Genomic DNA, 25255 nt, shown 5'->3' on the forward strand with positions numbered 1-25255 from the left:
TATTTTGCTTGTGTAATTACAGTAATTAGAGCCAATTAAAAATATAGTCACCCAACCTGCATCTCTACCTTAATATAGTAATTTCACTGCTGATAGTAAATACTGATACATTTACAATCTGTAAATGATGAGATGTAACAATATGAGAAATCATCACTAAAACACTATTTCAACTAAAGAAGATTACATCGTGTTTAATACTAAGGTGGTATGCGCAAAGGCGGTATGGCGATTGTATCAACCAAATCATTGAGAACGTTGATGTGATCCTGTACTGCCTGAGCGTGTACTTTGTGGTATTCTCAGGATAACATTATTATTCTTCCAGCTTGTACTGCTTGTAATAATTTAAAAGAAAGGTAACAGATATACACAATTTTAACCTAAAGTTTTGTAACAGGATTCTATTACCGTCACGTAAACCAAGAAAAATAAATGAATTGAATGTGACGACAATCCCCTGATTTACCTCAAACAAGAACAATTTTGAATATTGGAGCAAGTGTACAGCGTAACTATGTTTTGAACGAATGCAGATGAAGCGTTTTATAGAACACTAAATTGTTTTCAGTGCTGGATGTATCTACTATTAAATAATGCACACGCATTGTGATCTGATTCATGTATCGTAATTACTGTTCATCACCAGATTACATCATTTTTAATTTTAATATTCTAATATAAACACTGATGACATGATGGAGTATTTTTTTTATTTTTTCAGCATGTCTAAACATGACTTCAAATTATCACATCAAAGAATAAAAAGATAAAAGGAAAAATCGAAGAGAAGCTCAAAAAATAATTAATTGAAGCAAAAAATCATTACAGCAGAATCGGCAATGAAAGTGTATCTATTTTTAGACTGTGTTAATCTGTAATTTAAATTGAAAATTGCATTTTTTTTTAATACCCAGGATTTTACTCCCACTGCCAGTCAATGACAAACAAGTCTTAGGATGTGAAATATAATGCATAGGGAGTTAGTTCTATCAACCTTTCTCAAGGAGGAATGACAGTGAACAAAATCATTAATTAGATCCAGAAAAAAAACTATTCATGTTTCTAATCACTGGGTGTGTGTCATAGGTTTTTAAGATTATTTTGCCTGCGCTGCGCTCACATGTGTGCATGCATAGAATTTCAGAAAATGCTTTGATCGGAAACATTTTACTTTTTCACTGGTCAATCAGCTTTCCAAAAACAATGCGATACACCTACAGCCCCCATCCCCCACCCACCCACCCAGTGTGCTTCAAAGTGATGTCCATTTTGTGAAAAGCTGAGTAATGCTCCTGCTAAAAACCAGATTCATTTTAAAAATAGAGCTGGATGCAGAATGCCTGGTTAGTAGGCATCCCTTAACAATGACATCATCATCTCATTGATTTGTGACATGTGTGCATGTGTAAGTATAACAGTGGTTATAGGGATGATGTGCACCCCCAACTTACATTCAGTATTCAAAAAAAGATTTGGTACATGAAAAGTCATAGCTTGCATAAAAACACCCATCATATTTCAAATCTATAGACAAAGAGATACTCATAATTTATTTTCAATCAGAAAACAGGCGACCATGTGTTCATAAAAACCCACCAAAAGTAGTAAACCAATTTAATCATTGCCAGCAATAGAAAAGCACCTGTTAAGATCAGTTCAATGAATGATGTCACCTGTCACGAACCATGTGCTTCTCACATGACAGACTTTTATGTGACTACACCCTCTATCAACACAACAATGGATCTTAAATTACAGGGTGGAAGGGTTACAACAAACTTTATCACTAGAATAATAAATATCTTATAGCATGAATTCAACGTTCAACAATCTTGCTTTTATTTAAACTTTTGTGATTTTCATTTTTGAAAGTTGCATGACAGCTACATGTGACTTGATAAGAAAGCGATGGCAAAATCAAATTTTCAAGAGACATAAGTTTTGATTTTGATTCAGGAAGGGAACAATTTTGTAGCAGTGAATTTTTTAATCTAAGACAAGTTGACTTCCACAAAAATATCATCAGAATGAATAGTTAAAATATCAGACAGTGAAAAAGGTGAAAATTGAAAATGGTTTACAGAAGCTATCATTTGGCAGTGATTGTAATAATAATCATCTTTATTGTTATCGTATCCTCTATGGGACTTTGATTGAAGAATACAATAAAGGTATAGCAATGAAAAAAAAAAATTTAAATGAGATTAAAAGAGTATAAAACAAAGGTATTAATAAAATATAATAAATGAAAGTAAATGTTTTTATTCATTTTGAGGCAGCTGGTAGTACTTTTTTCAGGTTGTTCTCCCTGATTTTAAAACAATCATATATATTGTACAAGTGATATTGTGGAAAATGTGGAGCAAGGTTTTGATAAAACATGACTACAGACCATGACAACAATTAAGGAGAAAAAAGGAAGTGACAAGCAGAAACATGAGCGAATTATACACTTTGTTATTCACAATACCCGGTAGTTGATTACTAAAAACTAATGATGATTTTATCAAGAATTGGACTTTTCCTCTTTGAGATACTGTATAACCAGTAACAAAGCAGAATAAAAAAGCCAGTCACTTCTTGCATTGTGTTCGTTATGGGTCCCATGCAACACATCTAAAATACGTCATTTGTTTACATGAAATTCAATCATGTCTGATGACTGCGTAGACTCTCATGGACTGAGTAAAGAAGACTCCCAATAAGAATTACTATTTGAAGCAATGAGCCACAATTAATATTAAAACAAATTGCATTATAGTAAAATTACTCACCAAGTAAGTGTTGAGAGTTACTGCTAATTGATCAGTAAGGTTCTTACTAATCAATTACATTTGCACTTACAGCGGGCATGCAGTTACTTTGACATAGAAAAACATTGTCATCAGCTATCTTGGAGAAAAAGCTCCCTGTATGACAAACGTCTACAAAGAGAATCAACTTTTGCTCTTAAATGACATGTGTTTACATGTATGGTCTATTGATTAGAGCAAAAAATAGGATATTAAATTTAGGTGTTTAATAGTTTATTTTTTATAACAAAATATCTAATGATTTATATAATGGCACTGGTCAAATTTCACGGAACTTTCTGTGACCACCAGTCTTCATTAAACATTTGAGCGGACTTTTGTCACCCCCACTTCCCCTAAAACCTCTAAATCTTTTGCATATTTGTGTTCAAATACCTAATAGGTATGCAAAGATATATACAGTTTCATACAGTACCTCAGTCAACAAACACACAATTTGAGGAAGTCATAAAAAAATACCCAATTTATATACGCAATTTGCTAAAAGATCAGCTTAAGGCAGGTTTATCACAGAAGAAAAACAAATCAACAAATGTCAGTAGTGCATTTAAAAGTTTAACTGTTTTAATTCATTTTTCACTATTCCAAATCATGTGTGGGTGGCTACATAGAGGGGGGGGGGGTCAACTTTATATTTGCACTTGTAGCTAGGGCACTAATATAAAGTAATATAAAAAACACTAATTTTGTCAGAATCTGATTTTAGTCGTACAAATAACAATTATGATAACAGGCTTTCCATTTTTTAAACTTACAATTGGAAGAAAAAAAACACTAAGCAAATCGCAATTTCAAGAATAGAAAGTAGATAATTAATGTAATCATTGGATGAAATTCCACACCGCTCATTAAATTGCTTTTAATTCAATATGCACAAAATGGATGGCCCTGCCAACATTCGAAATTTACATGTAATTGCAGTTTCAAGAGCAATAAATGTACTTTGAAAGTTGAAGAGAATACATTTATTAGTAATTTCACATAGTTGATGTTTTAGTTTAAATATTCACTTCATTACACTCATCAATCAATGTACATAGAAATGTAATTAATATTCCACGGCGTGTTTGAAAATCTTGATCGTAATATTGTTATGTTCTATATTCTCACAAGTCACCGCAGGCAAACATCAAATATGAAAAAGAGTGATACATGTATAACGCAATATTTTTGTTGGTGGGGAATAACTTCTTTATCATACATGCATACAAGTACATGTATAAAGTGTTAAAACTAAAATAAACCTTGAATTCAGACAACAGACCTCAGATTAATATAAGATAAGATAAGATAAGATAATTCTTTATTACAACCTTATAGAATGAATATATCGCACTTGCGACTTAGCCATTGTTGAGACTGTAAACAAATCTCAGAATTTAATTGCATTTCAAATTTATATGTGGCAATCAGCTATTTTCAAAACGAGCGCATTAAAGATATTAAATGTTGTTCATACATTCTTAAATTACATGAATGCGTATTTGCAGTTACCACCATCAATGTTCAGAACATGCTTTGATGTAGGCTATCCCTGGGAATAGGCACAATGAAAACAAGTGTGCTGACCAAACATGCGTTTATAAAACACAAATGTACACCAACTCTTGTATTATCCAGAATCATATATTGTATTTGCTCTATTAAAAGCACTCTAAAGAGAACATAAAGTGACCCAAAAACACATTTATTCAAGCATATGTGCTACTAATAGAGTAAATATAGTATAAACTGTACTAAATAAACATAAACCAAAAACTGTACTATATATACATACGATTTTAAAATACATTTTCAATATTATTGATACAATTATCATTTATGTAAGTGCAATTTTTGCTACTAACAGCAAATATGATATGATAATTTACACAATCTTAGTAAGGGATAAAAAAGTTCAGAGTATAGCACGACCACAAATCCGTTTCCATAGTGTCTATTATTAACACAGCAATGTTTCACTGACTACTGCATTTACTATAGTTACCTGACCAATACATCGAACACATCCATCTCATCTTGAGTGGCTTCAATGGATACATTGCATTGATCCAAATGTCAGGGTGCAGTCAGCTCTGTTAATTCTATGTGCTTTGAGAAATGTGGGCTTTATTACAACAAAAGTACAGAGATAAAGCTGACAGCGAGATAAAAATACACTGTCTGGGTATAAATATACATTGACGTCATACTATCTAGGCATTGCATGCACACACTTAATTTGGCAGATTTTTATTCAGTTGCTTGATAATAAAACATGTATCAATAATTGTTGTAATAATAAATTGCAATACAATTAATTATCAGTTTTTGTTTCAGTGGATAAAGTTACCAAGTTATCTCTGTGCTATAAAATGATATTGGGATGGCTGGTATACATAATCTGCTGTTATTAAAATGACTTCTACCAGTATGTTGGAAAGGAGATTTGGATCTTTGGGATTAACGCTGCCAGGATTGGTGCCTGGACTTTACGCTGATATGAGATTTTAATGGTAGAGAGGAATGACCAGTGATTTTTCCAATAAATTCATAACAGTGAGAGACTTAATACCGACTTTGTTCTATTAGAAACGCATCTCCAATTTGAGTGCTTATAAACCAAATTTATTGTATACTAGATCTTATTTTTACCATAGGTAGATGAACACCTTGGTCTTATAAATACATGTAGTATTGTACACTAGCTGTATTGTATGGGCTGCATGCAATCTTGTGAAATTTCATATACAAAGCACTTAGAATGAGAATTATTGCCATATTCAAAATATTTGTAGCCTAATATAATCGCTGCTCATTTAGAATAAACACTATTGATAAGACAGACAGTAACTGATTATCGCCCCTAGTTTTAATTCAGACTACCGGTAATCAGTATTTCTGATATATACCTTATCAGTGTATTCCACAGAGACTGCAATGTAGTATTATCACACCTCTACTGGTTTAATAAGTACAAGGTTGAAATGACATTATGCCATGTGCTTTGATTCAAACATGAAGATAAGATTATATTTAGTCATACCAGACTTGATGAGATACTACACAGTATAATATCATGGGCACCATATGTATTATGAGAGAGAGTTTCATCAGCTAACACAGACATAAATGGTATTCACAAAAAACTATTAATGGGTTTGCATGGTTGCTTTGCAAGGCACTGATAATTTTGTAAATGGGACGGTTAGGAATCAGACCATATGAGGCATTATCAACCCATGTTGTCACTCCGTATCGTGTTCAATATGCGACTGATAGTTATATACATGTATACAATGTCTGTAACACATTGATTATTTATGCAAAATTCGTACTACACATTGGATGACGACTTTTAATTGGAGGGGTGGTTATGATCAGTTCAAATTACCATGGATGGGTTTACAAATTTTATAAATATTTAAAAATGAGAGGCTGCAATTTGCTATTGTCATGCCTTCTTGTACCACACTCTATCAATGAAGAGCACATTACACCAAATAAAGTGTGGCAATTAATTCGATCATGTCCAATAACGGTTACATTTGAATATCTGCCTCAAAATACCCGTGAACTAGTGATGTCAAACAGATGGTTTTTAACTGTCATTTTGGGTTTATAAGTTTATGAGTTTTGACCTGGCGTCACTTGCACTAATTACCGCCGACGACTTCTTTCATACCTTCCAATTAACAAAAAAGATTACCTAATTAAAGCTTGGTAACCGCTCAGTTTGTACTCGTTGGTATGCGCAACAGTCAAAGTCGTCATCTTTGTTTATACGAGACCCATATCTTGCACACGTGTGGTGCGACACGACAACCAACGCTCTTTAACATGCATAGATCTAATTTTGCACAAATAACTTGATGGCTTTTAATACTGGCTCACCAATAAACTTGTTTGTGGTTCCCGAAGTTCCCCGATTGATTAGCTACCGTGCACATAAAGGGAGGTTGAATCAAATTTATTTTCCTACTCACATTTTCGGCAGGTATTTTTTCTAGATGTCTCTAGCTTATTTCTCTTTATCAAGAATACCTTTTCCTTTCCTAATTTTTGTTTAAATAATTTGCCCCCCCCCCCAGTTTCTATTGGTCCATCTCTTAACAAACTGGTTCTCAAGAAAAGAATAAATCAAAAATAAAAACACTGGTGCCAGATAACATTTTATCACTGACTCCAGTATTCTCCATGTTCGCCACTGGTCTACATGTTTCATCATCATGCATATGACCTCGGGTCAGGAGGTCGCGCAAAGCGGTTGACTATTTTAACAAGTTGCTGTGATACATGCAAAATCACTAAGTCCGGTCATCAGGTACAGAATATGCAAATATTTGGATAACAATACAAAAATAATGAATGTTCTTGCCACTATCAGTCACATACACGCCTAACAATGCAACCATTCAGATTAGTTGAAGTGTATGATTGGATATCGATTACTAGTACCTTTAGAATATATAATTCAATATTTGTACATGTATACAGAAAAACACTGTATTCGGTCGTTCTGGTCATTGGGCGACACATTAGTTTGGGGTACGTTGCATCAGTCGCTCGTCAAAATGATTAAAAATCTTATAAAAATATAAGAAAGAAAAGATATTCAGCAATTTAAAAAGAAAAAAAAAATGTGTCACCTCAACATTTATTTGAACACATGGCCAGAAACAACTTATTCTTCAGCTCACAGTAAACAAATGCTGATTGGAGAAAAGCTGAGGGCAGTTAACCCATAATGAACCTCAATTATTAAATATAACAATTGTTTTCAGTTATCAATAAATGATCCAGAATTTGCTCCCCAAGTGTGCACACTGTATTTGTTCTACTAGAAGCGCATCTTCAATAAAAGTGCACCATATTTGTTCTAATAGAAGCTTAGACCAAAAATTGTATCATTGTATAATGGATTGATAAATATTACTTAATTAGGCAATAAAACAATTCTGTCATTTAGTATGTAAGTGCATTACAACAATTTTTTATATCATTTTTTTTTCATTAATATTCTGATTTTGTAGATTCGTTTAATTTTATTTCTTCTTTTTTTTAGTGTATTAATTGTGTATACTTTTATTATTATCTGTAACCATTGCCATTCTCTCCGGGAGCGAGTAGGTGTTAATAAATAAATATTAAAATTAATACAAGTATCTTGGCTTGCTAATTTATTTACCTACAGTAGTATGGTTCCAAACTTGCATAGCTTGGATCACAGTCCCTCAATCACATACAAGGACTGGGCTTGGATACATTGAAAGGGTCAAGACCATTCCAACCACTTGTTATTGTACTTCAAGATCAATAAAAAGTTATGTACCACAATCATGCGTCATAAACCAGTTATAAGAATATGTCTAGTCATTGGTTCACAAAAGGAACTCGTCCCGGCTTTTGTTGACATTTCCGGACATTGAAGTTACTGCTGGCTTTCCAGACATTCTGATCTGACATTGAAGATTCTACACATATAATCTACAGTACAAACTGAGTAAGATATAATTCTCTGCTATGAATAATCTTCCTTCAGTTATTATTAAATTTAAAGCTTCTTTTCATCTACAAATGTCATCAAAAACATGTAATTAATTCATAAACAGTCAGAAAAACTTCGTTTTTTTTATTTTTACAACTACTTTCAATCAATAATAATAATAATTGTTTATTGCATCTTTAGAAATATACATTTCTTTCAGTATATAGCAATAGAAATATTAATCAATACAGAAAAATCAAATCAAATCAAATTCAATGATGCATCAATAGTTTGTATTATTAGGTACCTTACAAAAAATACTGTACGTCATACATGTACCTGCTTAATAGCAAACATACAGGACACTTATGTTGAATAACAAACAATAACATCAAACTCACATCTATGTAGACAATTCAATCATCTTAAAGGGGCATGCACTTTCAGTTAAGCCTAATCTCACAACAAATTTACTTTCTGGATTAATATTACAATGGATAACAAAAGATAGATTAACTTTGTAAATAACATAAACAATAGTGTCCCATGAGTCTTTGGTGCAATCCCTGGGCTTGGAAGGTTCCCCTTTAACACAGTCAAACTTAATCTCTTCATTGTACATGACATGCATCATGTGAATACCATAAAGTAGTTATTAAAGAACTAAATACAATATGCTATATTTGTAGAGCATCCACTTAGGTAAATTACAGAGTTGTGCCTACAATCATATTTTAATGATCCAGCATATAAAAAATACCACTTTTACAGGTACAGGTAGCTCATGTGCACTTCTATTGGAGATGCATTCCTGACAGAACAAATACAATATTCTTTCTCAATTTTAACTTATCCACAAACCATTGCAGTGTGACTTGACATCCACAATACCCTCCCAATTATCAAATGGTTCATCCCTAAGTGCCTTTCTGTTCAAGTGAATACATGTAGTAATGTCAACTAAGTTATCACAGGGAATTCAAAATGTTGATAGATCACTATCAAGTGGTGATATATTTAAGATCCCATGGTGATTAGTCACATTCCTAACTTAACATCAAGTTATTTCAAGTACATTGTAAATTATTCTCTTGAAGAAAGTTATAAGGAACTTCTCCAATAGCCATTTGACACAACTTTTCAATGATTTGAATTTTAAAAAAAAGTCAAGAAGAAGGTTTTTCTAGGATTTATTGGGCATAGTACTGTAAACACATTAATTATTTGCTGATTTATCATTTCGCTATTTTCGCCAATAAATAAAATCCACTTATAATAAATAAAACCACTTAAATATGTGAAGTAACAGTAGAACTGATTGGCTAAATTGATGAATTTAAAATCCAGTAAAATTGCTCGAAGCATTAAAATAGCAAAATTAAATGCCAGTGAAATTAAATGGTTTTACAGTATTTGATTTATTTTAAAGCTGTCACCAAAAGATGTATGTAATAAAATAATAATGAGTTATATACCTAATTTACAATATACGTCAGTAAATGTCAGTTTCCAGTACTATTTATGATACTTCCTATCAGCGTATCTGCTCAATACTCAAGTGACATTGTTGAGTATCTTAGAAGCCCACACACAAACGTATCCAGACATATCACAAGGTTGAAAACTTGTATAAATCTATTGTTTTTAAGTCATAGGAAAAAAAATGGAGGTTAACATTTAACCACTTAGACATCAACAATTTGTGTATTGCATTTTTGATGACAGCTGATAAGCGTTATACAAACTGTTTCCAAAAGTAATGTGTCAATTATAAAGGATGGTAAATTGATAATGTTGTATAGAACACTGGCACAAATGAATGTACTGGTATATACTACATTGCTGTATGTAAATTAAACAAACCATCAACCATGTCAGGTGACTCACAAGAGAGTCCCTGATTGGCTAGACTAACAAGTGTCTGACATGACAAACCAATCAGAAAAAACATTCTTGTTGAACAAAGTTGATAGCCTATCATATAGCATCTAGTATACAAATTTGGTGAATTAATGATAATAACTATAATAAGTCATAGAGGGAAAAAACAATGAATTGATTAGAATATGTTTTTGTCTGCAACAAGATTACCAGAAATGACTCTGGGCCTTGTGTTGATCAATATAGAGTACCAGGCATGGTCATATAATGATCTCAGAATTACGTCAGTCTACTGTGTGTGTGTGTGTTCACATACATACAGTAACTTGAGTAAGTACAGTATCTGTATTAACATGTATTTTATTAGCATATTCTCAAATACCAAAAGAATAGTGCACTTTTGAACGAAAAAAAAGACAAGAATTTAACCTAAATGTCAGTCACAACAATTATAATTATTACAAGAATAGGAGGCAGTGTACTTGTAATAAAATACATACTGTAGTTACTGTAATATACACCGAGATGATTCATAGGTTAACAGATAGAATGAAGTATGTCATTAAAGAAAAGGGAATCGTTATTCTGATTCCTTTTTTTTGATATATGAAGCACTCTTGTCAGAGGCAGAAAGATAATTGTGATATGAGCCAGTAAGGCTAGGTGTCTATTGGGATGATAAGAAATGCACCGCATGTATTATTTCAAGAGTAAAACAGATATTAATGGAGGAGGCCTTATATGGGAGGGGTATACAAAGGTGAAAAAAAAATTACGGATTTTTCTTAGACGAAGATATTTGAAATATTTTCTTTTAATTGATCATTGCACATGTCAGTTTGTAAGGTGGGCTTCTTTGTCAGAATATTGTAAATAACAAAAAAAATTCACAGGGAAAAAAAAAAAATTGCATCACTACCAAACATCTCAGAACCACAAACCAATATTTTTTCCATTGCCCAAGGACATTTAGTGCTGGTTACATTACAAGTAGTAGGAATATAATTCAGTAAATATAAAATAAATTATGCAAGTGCTTTGGTCTAATAATGTTAGTGTAACCTGATCTCTTGAAAAGTCTTTTGATACATTTAAAAACATATATCTACTATCGAACTGTTATTGACTAAAATAACACACATGTTGTACATGCATTAGATATTTTACATAATAAATGATTCCCAGAAAGTATGCATTTAAGGAGTCTATAAATTAAATACTAGTAATGCAATTGTTCTGCAAAGTGAAGTACTGTAAAATGACTAATTTTCACTGGGTTTAAATTTCGTTGATTTATTATTTCAGGCATATTCATTGGGTTTTAAATTCACGGTTTTATCATTTAGATAATGTGTTCTTTGCTAAATTTTACATATTATTTGGGTTTTAATTTAGCGAATTTTCCAGTCAGCAAAATTAAAACCCAGTGAACAATTAACCCCTTTGCAGTACATGTATAATTTACCATTACAGGAATTACAAAGATTACACATTACTGTAGAATACTTTATTTTTGCTTGGAATTTATTTTCGCTATTTTCACTGAAGGGATGGTTCCGTGAAAATAAAATCCAGCGAATATACTTTTTTTCCTATATTTTACATTAAACTCATCAAAAATCAGTGAAAATAAATTCCATACAAAATGCCCAAAAAGAATTTTCAGCGAAAATTAATTCCAGCGAAAATAAAGTATTCCACAGTAGTTCAGAAATTGAGCGTCAACATTTTGTGCAACATTTTGTCTATTTTTATGTATTTATAAAAAAAAGGAAATTTTTTTAAATTTTGAGATAATTTTGGAAGAAATCAACATTATTTTCTATTGGCTACAAACAAATTTTTTAAATTTAATTTTGTGGAAGATGCCAAAAGTAGAATTCGGCTCGCAAAGGATTACTGGTAATGCAAATTTTTTTTTTTTATTACATTCCAAAGATCAACTGTGTATATAATTTATAAATTGAATATTTCCATTTTTTTAAGCAATGTGAATAGATTCAAACCACACACCTTGTGACAGACTATGGGAGAGAATATTCAGGCCTTTCACTGCTTGGAAACCACAACCAATGAAAACAAAAGTTAAAGACTATCATAAAAAATCAAAATATAGCAAATTTTACGTCCAAAATGAACACCAGTCAGCCATTTTTATTGCAATCTTCAAAAAAAACAAAAAAAAAAAAACATTCCTACAAAATATGATGTATTGTCTTTGTGTAAAGTTTGAATGAGATCGGTAAATGAATGTCTGAGATATGACTCCGGACTGATGGATGGATAGATGGACAGATGGACGGATTCCAAATTAAAAGTCCCTAATTTCTGACTTTGTCCGAAACAGGGACTAAAACCATACTTAGGGCTTGTTGCTGAGACTCCTGAACAGTGTTCATGTAACAAGATTATCCCTGCATGTGCAACATATATATAAATTTGGCTGTTCAGGATTACTTCAAGGTTGAGATTATGATGTTCTTATGATTGCGCTGTTTTCTCTGGCTCTTTGACCGGTGTTTCACAGCAGCTCACACAGAGCCCATAGAAATACATGGTACAGAGATGCGCATCTTAGCAACATGGAACGTTTAGTGATGTAGCCCAACCCCAGGAATAACAAGACATGCTAAGCATTGAGTGTGTTGGGATCAATTAGGTCAAGGAAAATGCAATGTCTATAAAAACTGAACAACAATTGACAGTAAATAACATCTTTCTGTACGTGTTTTCAATCAGACACCCCAACTAAAATGTCCAGTCTGTTATGATAATAAAATCGAAGAAGAGAGCCATATTTCACAGCTGAACCAGTACCTCTTAGTTTCACATGCGTTATAAGTCAAAACAGGCACAGAAATAAAACACAACCAAAAAGGAATAAATCATTCCCATGAAATAGAACGACAGTCTCATTTGTTCCACTACTGTGTATTAAGTCAATATAAGTTCAGATATCCAGTCGACAAGATGACCTGCTTTCTTGTTTTAACCAATAAAACATAAAAGTGCAACAGACACGTGTATTTGACAACATGTATTCACTGTTTACATTGTAATTTCAATACAGACATGAACGCCTTCGATTCTGTCAACTCACTGACGTTCAAATGAGTATTTTACTTCGACTGACAATATAGTTTAATCTGTCCTGTTAGAGAAGTAAATTACTACTATACAAACGATATAATGTGAGCTACTACGTGATTCACTTTTAAACGTAATTCCGTCTTTAATTCACTCAGTATAATAAAATTGTTAAGACATGTTGTTAATAATGTAAGATTATTTTAACTTTTTTTACAAGAAGAAATTGGATCACATTTTAGTTAACACGCAGTGCACGTGTACATTTTAGGTATTACGTTTGCCCACAATAAAAACGGTAAATTTCCCAGTTAAGAATCGTTTTATTTTTCATTCAACTCCTCATACTGACTGCCAAAGTCTGTATTCAGTACGCAGACATGTGTCAATCATTTTATTATCTCCCAAGCATTATAACCACAATGGTTAATATGTAAAACAGTTTTTGCATCCAATGTGAAGAGGATGTTGTAATTATATACACAATAACAGTCAGCGCATTTGTATAATATACAGAGTGACATGTCATCTCTGATGACTGAAAATGATGGTTGCTTTCCTGAGTTATCTGAGAAGTAAAAACACACTATCTGAAACAGAACAAGCCATGCCATATGACATGACCTGAGTCTCCACTGTTCAATAGTGAACAGCCATTTCGATGTTGATGCATGTATAACATTAAAATGGCTACCATTTCACCATCTTGAATCTGATCATCAAACGATTAAATGTACATACATGTATGTATGTCTAATAAAATCTAAAATGTATATATAAAATTTGAACATGATCTGTCAAGGCATGTCAGTCCAAGACTCTGAAACAGCATTCATTAAAACAAAACAGCTGCTAGTTGGCCAATCTGAATTCCATTACAAAGTTACCGTAAAACACAATCCATCAAAGACCCAGTTCCGGAATGACACAAATGTTTGATTATAATAAAGTTTTAACATTGAATCTGATCATCAAATGAATACATGCGCATATATGTGACATGATGTATTATGTACATATAAAGTTTGAACTTGATCTCGGCTCTGAAACAGCATTCATTAAAACGAAAATGCCGCCAATTTTTTCATTTAGAGTTCAATATGAAAAACAAATTGACATGCATCAAGGTCCTATAATACCCATTAAATGTACCAAGTTTGAACAAAATCCATTCATATACAAACATGATATGGTTCAGGAATGGCAGAAATGATTTTTATGCATTTTTAACATTAAAATGGCCACCAATCGGCCATCTTTAATCTGAATGTAAAATTAATGGAATTGCACATCTCCCAGGATGTATGATGTAAGGCCTGTCTGATATATAGATATAGACACACACAGGTCAATCCATAAAGTCCAATCCTGTTACAAAATCTATGTTGCAATACTTTTGTGATTTATGACATTAAAAATTAGATACTACAAAGTACATTATTAGCAGAGGTTAAAATTAAACAAGCAGCCTCTCGGCTGAGATAGCTCCGCTGTTAACAATGCACATTACAATTAAAGAACTGAAGATATCATTAGAAATGAACTATATATATATAAAAAGCAATGGGACAAATCTGACAGACGTCCACATGTAGTACATATCTATGTAATATAAAAGCAATCGGACTTGCGGTTTTCAACAAGAAGTCAAAAATATCACTTTTCACCAAAAATGACAAAAATAAACATCAAAATTAGAGAATTGAAGATATCATCATGAAATGAACAAATCTGAGAGAGGTCTACCCAAGGTACATATACACCAAGTATCAAAGCATTCAGGCTTGTAGTTTTCAAGAAGAAGTCGAAAAAGTAAAACATTGACACGGACGACGACGACGACAACGAACAATCACTCATATGATAAGCTCCGCTCGACAAAGTCGACAGCGGAGCTAAAAATTGACTATTATCTATTGGAGAGGTTTGATAAAAGTGCTGTACCCACAGTCCCTAGCAAGGCAAAACAAACTGTCTGGTGAAAGCCTCCATAGACATATACCAAATCAATGGGGGGAAAAAGGTAGACAGCAAGCGATGTAATTACTTGGAATAAAAATATTTCATGGGTACCAGTTTTTTAGCCAGTTACTAGTAGTAAATTTTAATTCATCTGTCCACAAAGATGACTATACATTTACCTGTCCAAACTAAACTACGCCTATCTGGGCCAGGCATTCTGACCCCTGATTATACATACTGCAAAGTTGAAGCCTAAACATATTCACAACTGCACCCATATCGTATGCATGTCCAGCCTAATAAAAATCTGAACAGAGTAACAGATAGCTGCAGCTACAAAAAATGAATGGAGTACATCCTAAGGTCAATCATATGGTAATTGAATACCTGACTTACCTCCAAATTCTGACCCCCCAATAACAAGTCAAGCACTCTCCATCAAACCTTCAACCTGGGACAAGCAAATGTCCCATAATTTTGTGGTAGAGATGCATGAATGAATTTTCAATTTATTGTTTACACGAAAATGTTATAGTGGTGCAATCCCTGGCGTATTGATAAGGTGCTATACTGAGACATAGTTACGTATTATCTTGCTGTCATAATGCCGTATTTGAATGCATTGTGATTGGGAGGAAAAAGAAAACAATGACACTGTCCTTTATTTCATGCGAACATGTATAGACCAATTAAGAAAATACACAGTGAAAATACATAGGTGGTCTTAAGAAGACACAAATGTTATTCAATGCTCTGTCAGTCTTTAAAATACTATACAGTACACGGGAACCTTGTGCAAAGTATTAATAAATTATGATGAACAACAATAAAATAGCTGGCAAGCTTAGAGTGAAATGAACTCTGAAAGAAACTGACATGTTGTAGGGTTGATGTCTACGATTAATACGAAATGTGCAATGATCCGGTGGTGATTGGGTGTGAGGTATCAACAATCACAACAGTGCATGTGCATTTATAAGTGAATCACAGTTCAAGAAGAAAAAAAACAAGAAGCAAGAAGTTCTAAAGAAATGATTCTACAACAGAAGGAGAGGCGAAGAGATTGTTTGTTTAGTGACGAAATCAAATCTTTGCATAAGACATTGGGTGGAGGTGGCTATTGATGTTAGTTGCAACAAGTCACGCACATGCAAAGAACCTTGCTGTGGTCGTCATTGTCAATTAAATATATCTGTATGATAATATCTTGGTGCTTTGATTTTGTTTGCATTTATCAAGAAAACCTGTCAAGGCTTGATGTTAACTTTTAAACTCACTATTCTGAAGTATATTTTGCCTATAAATATTGACTTTATTACCAGTAGTCTGTTAATTAAGGCTAGCAAGTTACTATTCAGTGTTCTGAATGACAATTTTACTTGTCGACTAACCTTAATTTCAAGCCCTGCCTGTGAATTAAATGTAAAATTTTGCCAATATGGGTTATAATGTGTAATGCCATTAAAATAGGGCAATAAGAGATAGTCGTTCTAGAGCAAATAACACAATGGTCATAACAATCATTTCAAGTTATAAGCTGAGCATTTCAAACATTGGCAACAAGTTGTTGCTATAGGCACACAAAAGAAAAAAACAAACACGATTAGCATAAAAGGACCTTGCTAAAATACCAATACACCCATGCAGTTATTGAAGTAATATACAAGTACTGTAACTGTACAAGTAACTAAGGAATCCCTTACATTTAAGATAGAGAAGCTACACAAACATTCCCATGAATTTAGACAATTTGTTCCTTTACACAAATCATCGTTATCTTTATTAGGCTAGGTCAGATGGGGGCTTGTTTTTTTAAGAGACACCACAGTAGACAGTTTCTGTGGAAGAAAAGAAGCCTTGTATTCTGCACAATAAACATATTGAGGTCAACCTAAAAAAAGTACAATGAATATGAACAACAGTGTCACTACAACTTGTCTTTGGTTGTCACTCCGCAAATGGTCTCAAAACAATAGTAGCGTGTCAAAACAGGAATGTAGTACGAGAGAGTACGTGTTGGATAGAATTATGATTCTCAAATGAAACAGGAATAAAACAAAAAAACAAATATGACGGAAATTAGTAGAAAAGCAAATGCATGTAATTGAGTTAGTGTATATGAAACTAATGTGAAAGCATATTTTAAACCGTATCATGGTTACTTACACACAGTATGTACACATGTATTATAATTACGAATCATTACCTGCAGTGTTTAGTTATATACCGGTATATATATATATAATACAACATTGTCACTGAGATGGGGATATTATGTCAACACATACTATATGCCAACAGTGAAGGGACTCAACACAATGTAAACATAGGTGGTGTGGGAATAAGTGACACGAAGTTGACAATCACAATGAAATCAAGAGGGTAGAATGGCGAAATTGATGTTGAGCCCACGCAAAATGCTCTCGTTGTTATCAAAAACACGATTTATAAGGTGAATCTTCACGCCTGAAAAATACTCAAAATATCTTTCAAGATACTAACCTATGCTATCAGATATCAATGTAAGACAGGAAGTCACACAAACAGGAGAGATACTAAGCTGTCCTTGAAATTCTTCCCTCATCTGAAGACAATGAATACTATACAATGTAGGTGTATCTCAAGTTTTGTCCACTTTCTATAGAATCTACAATGAACACAGCACAAAGTTGAATTCTTTGAGAAGGAAAATAGAATCATCCAATAAAATCATAGGTTGGCTTCTTAAAGTCACAGTCGCTCGCCTCAATGCTATGATTATGTTCCGGAACACTGTCTTGTCAAGTATAATCAATTTTAATTCAGTCACTGAATATCTTTGATTTAATCACTCAACTACATGAGCTTGAAGGGGAAAGCTTTTCCAGTATTCATTATTTACAGGAATAGTAAATATTAGGCGGTGGTCGTCACATCGCAGCTTGTTTGATATGAGACCATAGGAAACTAGACAACGCATGTAAAATACATTGTTTGTTTACACAAAATTCAAACAGGTGTTTGTGACGACCATTGTGGTTTTAAAGTCGCATTACATTCAAATTTCACATCAGCAAATTTACACCAATATTTTACAGCATTGTATACAATGTATGAGGCACATCTCAAACATGACTCTGTGTAACAATTTCAGTGAAATAGATCAATCATACTTTATAATTATCACATACAAATACTGAATACAGATTAATCTTCCAAGAACCTTCTGAAAACTATCCTCAAACATAATTGGGTAACACATAACAATATCCAGAATAAGATGCCACAGCATGAATATTGAAATGTGAACAAGAGACATCAAATCATATACTAGTAGTAACACGACACATAATAGTAATGTAAGGTGGATATAAGAAACATGCCAAGTATTAACGATGCTGACAACTAAAAGTAATTCCATTATTCTATACCTAAATATGAAACCTTATTTTTGTAGATTATACAGAACTTATTATATACCAAGCTGTAATTAAATCTATATTCTAAGATGTAAATCTATTGCTCCCCCTGTCCTTTTAACCACTTCCCACCAAATTCATATAACGCTTCTAGACATTGACACAATTTTTTTTTAAAGACTTGTTTAATGTTCAAAGGATAATGCCATTATGCTTACAGAATTCATGGTGGACCTAATATTTAATTGTTTTTTTTCCCAGATGTCAATTAGGCAACATAATCGATTACTTTTTATGCTCCTTTCAAATGTCTACTTTTATATTGAGTCATAGAAATGATCCTACCGGGTATTGTATTATTTTTTTGAGTGCATAATAATTCTTTTACTACATCATATCGTCCAAACACTAAGCACTCTACACATTGACAGATAAAGCTTATATGGCACGATTATAAATTGGCTAAGTAGAAAAGTACATTTAATATTAGAAAAGTGAATGCTATAAAGTGAATTGACTTGAAAACTACATTTATTATTCAAACTGAAGAGAACCTGCTTTTCATTTCAATCACAACAGCTGTTTTCAAGTTGAATTTGAGTTTGGCATAGATCTCGCGTCATTCACGATGAGATGATATTGTCGACACATGTTGGCATTATGGTACTGTAAAAAAGGTATTCACTGGGTTTTAATTTTGCTTATTTCGCTTACTGGAAAATGCGCTAAATTAAAACCGGTAATATGTAAAATTTAGTATATACATTATCTAAATAATAAAACCATGAATTTAAAACCCACTGAATATGCCTGAAATGCTAAATCAGTGAAATTTAAACCCAGTGAAAATTAGTCATTTTACAGTACATGCATGCTAGCAATGCCTACTTCTGTTTTATGGTGTATCAGTATTCAACAACCAAATACATGTAGGCAGTTCATGGAATATGATCATTTGCATTCTCCCTGCGGTTACATACTGTTCAATCAATTAGACATTTACAATCTGTAGTGAACGAGTTATCACCCAGATTATTTTTATGGAGCTCAATTGACAAATGCGCGTTACAAGAAAATGGATAGAGTGGAATACAATTATTTTGCATTCTGTTTGACCTCAGAGAATAGGATATTATTTACTGATCTGACCTGCGATCTGTTATTGCATTGACCCACTGGCTAAATACACAAAGGGATCTTGGTACAGCGGGATACTGTTTGGTTTAATTCAAGCATGTAAATTTTGTGGTTATGCAGCATGAAAAGTTATGTGGAATAGTGGTGGCATGCAGGACACTAAACAAGGATGTGACTATATTCAACCACCTGTGGGATTTCAGTAATACAAACATATACACACATTCTTAAACACTGCAAAACTTTACCACCATATGCTTCTAAACTGATGCAACATACAGAGAGAAGTACGGAGTAGTAGGTCGGTGAGGTCATGCAGAGTCTGGTTACAAAAATAATGCTTAAAGTTTTAATAGTTACCGCAAAGAAGTTGGAAACCGCCTCAGGATTATTTTAAATCCCAATGGAGATTAAAATACAACATATTATAAAATTCATCGATAGAATGATTTTTTTTTTCAATTGAAGGTTAGGTTATCTTGGAAAAATTTAATTAGGTTGAATTTATTTAAAATGTTGAAGCTATATTTTATTATTTGATGGTCAGATTTTCAGCACTGAACTTCTTTGCATCAACATCCTTGAACTTAGCTAACCTCAGACAAAGATATTATACTACCAGCACCCAACAGTTATTACTTTTCCACTTATAAATATTGGTTTAATTACGGTTTCATGCGGAGAAAATGTGTTTGACAAAATTGAAGACAAGTTTATAATAGGGAAATAAAATGGAGATGGATTGAATGACCTTAGGGTATCATTGCTTTGGATGGCGTCTATTTACACATGTAATACAGGATGATATAAATTATGATTTCAAGGTACTAACTGTGACAGAAACGATATTTACTTTATTTGTAGTTTTTTTTATACAAGAGGTAGGGTGGGTTGACACACCCATTCCCTATCTCAAGGCTATGTTGGGCTGTATCACTGTCGAAATGTTTAACAATGGACGCTGCTTTGTGTACATGCACAATAACCAACACAATGAGGTACATGAAAAATCTACCTGAGAAATAATAAAGTATGGTCAGGCTTGTAAACAAATACGGCCACATAAATATAACAGATATACGGTCTAATTTTTAAATCTTGTATTTCAAAATAAACAGAACAAAAAATAGATGAGTGGAAGCATAGACCCCTGGTTCTTTCAGTGACTGTCTATAGTAGAAGTGATACTAGTAGTTGTATATAATGATAATATGTGAATAATTATAACATGTAATCATGCAGGTATGCCAATGCCATGGATGATGAAAAACACTGGCAACACATGGTGGTCTCGGTTCACATGTGTTCGGACAACTGCCGTTTACCACACAAACCGGACGGAATTTCAATCGGCTGTATTCGATCGGAGGATAAAAAAACATTATGAAACGTTCACTTACATCGGAGCTGATGATTTCACTTCACCATCCATCGTTCGACGACAGTAGAAGGACACGTTTAACAGACTTCATAAGTGTGGTCCGTCCAACAGCGGAATCGCAGACATATAACGTCGGTCGTTGGGTTGCAATTTTCAGCAGCGAGTTGTCATTTTGAACGATGGGCTGCCACATAAACGCAAATAAACAACTTCCTATCTAAAGAAAATCTTTCCTGAAACCACTACCAATATGCAAGTAAGACGTGGAAAATATATTCCCAAAGCTAGTCTAGGTCCATCACGTGCTCTATATTATCGGCCAAAGTTCCCCGTCGCGAGAAATAAACATGTGAGCCGTGCCGGGGAGTTGCCTACATAAACAAGTTGGTAGTGAGAAGCCAACACAACGAAGTTGGATCTCGAAAGTAGCTACCGGTCGCAGCGGAAACCAGCGAAAATACTCTAACGACGTGAAGTGGTTGACGCTTTCAGTTGTCTACTTACTACCCATACGTTGGTGTACTATATGATCCGTAAACAGAACTCGGGGGAAAAAAGATTCATGTAAAATTACGAGAGATTTTTTTCTCCCCGGTGTCTACCACAATGAACTCACAGTTCGAAGGTCGCCATTACGCCCAAATGTCACGTGACTAAACGTTTCGCGTTCCCTTTAGATTTTCAGTGAACAATAATCCTTTTTGAGCTGTTTATTATTAAATATAACAATTCAAAATAATATATTGTTTTGTTAACATGAACTATTAGAAAACTGCAATTATATACTCAATTTACGGTATTGAACGATCACTTGGGCACACTCGAAACTGTTAATCAGTCAATTAAGTTTAAAACGTGTTTTAGCAGATACAACATGACTTTAATAAGATATCATATGTAAATCAATTATTATTTTTTCTCTAGTGAATTTTGCACAGTTCTCTAAAATAGTGTTTATTTTATATAGAAATATGTGTCTCACTGTCTAAAAAAAAAAGCTCTTGCACGAGGTCAAAGATGGCTGCGCCCTGAAACCAAATCGATGTTTATTTTTGTCTCTGGTTTTATCATTTATATTTCAGATCAGTATTCTCTCAGTGATTTAAGCTTTCATTTGAACATAGATAATGTTAAGTTCTTCATCGTCCGATTCAGATGATTTTGAGTTCAGAGACTGTGCTACAAATGAATGGCAACGGATGAAAGAAGCAAGATTGAAGGTACATAGGAACAGAGCAATCGCAGTCAACCGGCATGTATAGTTCACCGTCCCTCAACACCTTGAGATACGGTGTATAGTTGTACACGTGCGTGCCTGTGAGGGCAATCGAATTAGATGGAGAAGGAAAATCAAGATGAAATATTCACACATTAAAATATGTGAAGGATACGTTGATTTTCACTTCGGAAGGAGTTCCATAACTCCACCCCCCCAATTTAACTGCATATGCCCCCCATAACTATACATATCCTGAAGAGAGGCATATGCAATTAAAATGGGGGGAGGGGCAGAGTTAGGGTTATAGTTATGGGTGAGGAGGCCCTAAGGAAGTCTTGCCTTCACTGCTATACTTTTTTTAAAGTCGACCTCAGGGGAAGAAAAATGTATTACTAGTATGTAGCAGGCAATGCCTGGCAAGCGAGCGCAGCTAGGCAGTTTATAATAAAAACAGACTTGACATGTAACCAGGAGTGTATTCGCTTTACTGCATCGGTGTGCCTGAGCTACATGGTGGTACAGGTGACCTGTAGTAACTGAAGGGCTCCCAAAGGAAGTTGCATCGTATAATGTAGAAGTTCGTTGTTACAATGTATGCAAGCAAAGCTCATGTACAGCCTGAGTGTATGAATTTCTTTTTAAAAACACACCCTTTTGCATTTTATGTTGGAGAAAATTTCAAAAACAACTTTTCACCTAAAGATTTTGACAATCAAAACTGCCTCAAGACAGCCCAGTTGTGATATTGCATTGCAGTCAAATAAAAACTGGGTTGAGTTAAGGTGACCCAAGGCACTCCGTGGCGACAATATTTACACACTCCATCAAATGTTGAAGCATGTGAACCGAAAATGCACCATTTACAAGCTAATAGGCTATATTGATTTCTTCCAATTCTTTGATATATACACATGTTATCTATAGAGCTCGCTTAGTGCGCTTAACAGCAAGAATTTATGAAGATAAAGGTATGCAGATATCCGTGATGATATCTACTGATAGTTGCCTTTCTGTATTTCTCTTGGTTTTGCTGTTCTTTTGTTTGTTGTCATCGTCTGGGTTTCTTCATCTATCAAAAGGAGATCGTTGAACGAAATAGAAATTCAGCAAACTACTGTGCAACCAAGAAAACTACAGAACTACAGCTATATGCAAAGAAAATCCTTTTCTGTATAGGCTCTACGAGTGCATCTAACAAATATATTTCTATCTAATGCCAGACAGAGAACTGAATTGTAAAGATGCTGATTTATTCTTCTTTAACTAGGAGGGTTACCGAGATGGTATAACAAAAGGTGAAGAGGAAACCCTACAACGAGGCTTCAATAAGGGTTATGCTGAAAGTCTCCCAAAAATAATGAAAATTACATATCTTAAAGGCATTGTGAGGTAAACACACATGTATGTGGGATAGCATGTGTATTGCTGGATTTTAGCAATGGTGGCCAATCACATGTTTATGAGTCAAAACTTATTTTTCATACCCTTTTTGTTGAATAAAAACATTCATTTCCATGACAATTTTATATGCTCATGTTGATTTCAGCACATAGCAAGTAAACCAGAAATTTTTATCTTGGTCTGGTAGATGAGACTGATAAATGCCTTTGTATCTGGCCGCTTCTACAGATACAGATTACTGTAGATTAGTTTTACTCTGGATGAAATTTTAATGTCCAGTTGAATGGTAATTTAAGATTGCAGTCATGACACTGCCCTCTAGTGTTGAAAATGCAGAAATTGTTTTGGTGATATGATTTAATGTGCTCTGAAGAAACAATTCAATGTAGTATCAAGAATTTTGCACCAGATTTTGTGTTTGGATATTAAAAAAAAGACAGATGTTATATTGTAATTCTATGTGGTTGTGGCATCCCAGATACTTTATGTTGGAAAGCTGCAATAAGAATTAGAAAGCATGATTTTATTTTGCTGAAAAAAATGTTTTTTCTGGTGAAATATAATATAAAATTTATTTTGTCACAGAAGCGTTGGAAATTGGTTCATTAAAAAACTTGCATGAATGTATTTTGATAAAGATACAAATGAAATATGTTAATTATATGCAAACTGGGATGATTAATATTCATGGTTGTCTTGAATGAATTTTATTAAGATTGTTTTTTTTACATTTTATGGTTTTATTTTATGTTATTTCCAGTGCTCTTCAGACACACAAATCAATTCAGAGTGAGATGTCCACAGATGCAAAAGAACTAAACATACTCTTAGAAAGAATTACAAAACTAGAAATGGAACTCAAAGAAAATAGGACAGGCATACATTCTAAGGTTGAGAGCGTAACCATGGAATCAGAACAAAATGTTGAAGAAACAAAAATGAATGAAGCAGGAGCACTCAGTACCAGTGATTTATCTGCTGATCAAGACCAGCAACTAGGCACAATAAACAAACTACAATTTTTGAAAGATGGAAAAATTACAAAAATAGGATTTCTTGAATTGTCAAAAGAAACTGTTGCCACAGAGAGTTCAAGAATTGAGGATATTTATGAAAAATGTTGTAAATTTTATAGGAAAATGTTTGATGATGATATGATATAATCATTTGTGAAATAAAGGAAAGAAGGTGTTTTTATCTGATTATTTGTAATTTTGAATTAGCAGACAGCTAAATTAGCTCCATCTGCAAATAGGGAGGATATCAGACTGCTACATTAGCCTCATCTTTGATTTAGGGAGGATTACAGACTGCTAAATTACTGTAGCCCCATCTTAGATTAATGAGGATATCCAACTACTGAAATTGGCTTGGATTAGGGAGGATACTAGACATCTAAATTAGCTCAATTTTGGACTAGGGAGGATATCGGACACCTAAATTAGCTCCATCTTGGATTAGGGAAGGTATCAGACACAGACAGCTAAATTAGCTCAACCATGGATT

General features: G+C 33.5%; 2 protein-coding genes across 4 annotated transcripts in view; one reads left to right on the forward strand and one right to left on the reverse strand.

The window, feature by feature from the left end:
• The window catches only part of LOC100371115 (uncharacterized), a 57832-nt gene extending 36075 nt beyond the window's left edge, over positions 1-21757 (reverse strand). For all 3 annotated transcript variants that reach the window (XM_085501149.1, XM_085501152.1, XM_078010603.2), the window contains exon 1: positions 21149-21757. In XM_085501149.1, coding sequence (XP_085357275.1) covers positions 21149-21180 — 32 coding nt within the window. In that variant the 5' untranslated portion in view covers positions 21181-21757. The remainder of the gene's footprint in view (positions 1-21148) is intronic.
• Positions 21758-22136: 379 nt separating this feature from the next.
• On the forward strand, positions 22137-24951 carry LOC102807485 (uncharacterized). The gene is made up of 3 exons (XM_006818457.3): positions 22137-22349; positions 23616-23737; positions 24510-24951. Exons 1-3 carry the CDS (start codon positions 22257-22259, stop codon positions 24910-24912), a joined length of 618 nt encoding a protein of 205 aa, XP_006818520.1. The 5' UTR covers positions 22137-22256; the 3' UTR covers positions 24913-24951.
• The last annotated feature ends 304 nt before the right edge of the window (positions 24952-25255 follow it).

The sequence above is a fragment of the Saccoglossus kowalevskii genome, chromosome 7, assembly GCF_978046115.1.
Source record: "Saccoglossus kowalevskii chromosome 7, keSacKowa6.1, whole genome shotgun sequence".
NCBI classification, from domain to species: domain Eukaryota; kingdom Metazoa; phylum Hemichordata; class Enteropneusta; family Harrimaniidae; genus Saccoglossus; species Saccoglossus kowalevskii.

Bases quoted from the DNA above. Each gene is read 5' to 3' on its own strand.
- LOC102807485 (XM_006818457.3), top strand. From the start codon at position 22,257: ATGTTAAGTTCTTCATCGTCCGATTCAGATGATTTTGAGTTCAGAGAC. The intron at 22,350-23,615 runs GTACATAGGAAC...TTCTTTAACTAG, and splicing joins TGAAAGAAGCAAGATTGAAG to GAGGGTTACCGAGATGGTAT. The intron at 23,738-24,509 runs GTAAACACACAT...TGTTATTTCCAG, and splicing joins TATCTTAAAGGCATTGTGAG to TGCTCTTCAGACACACAAAT.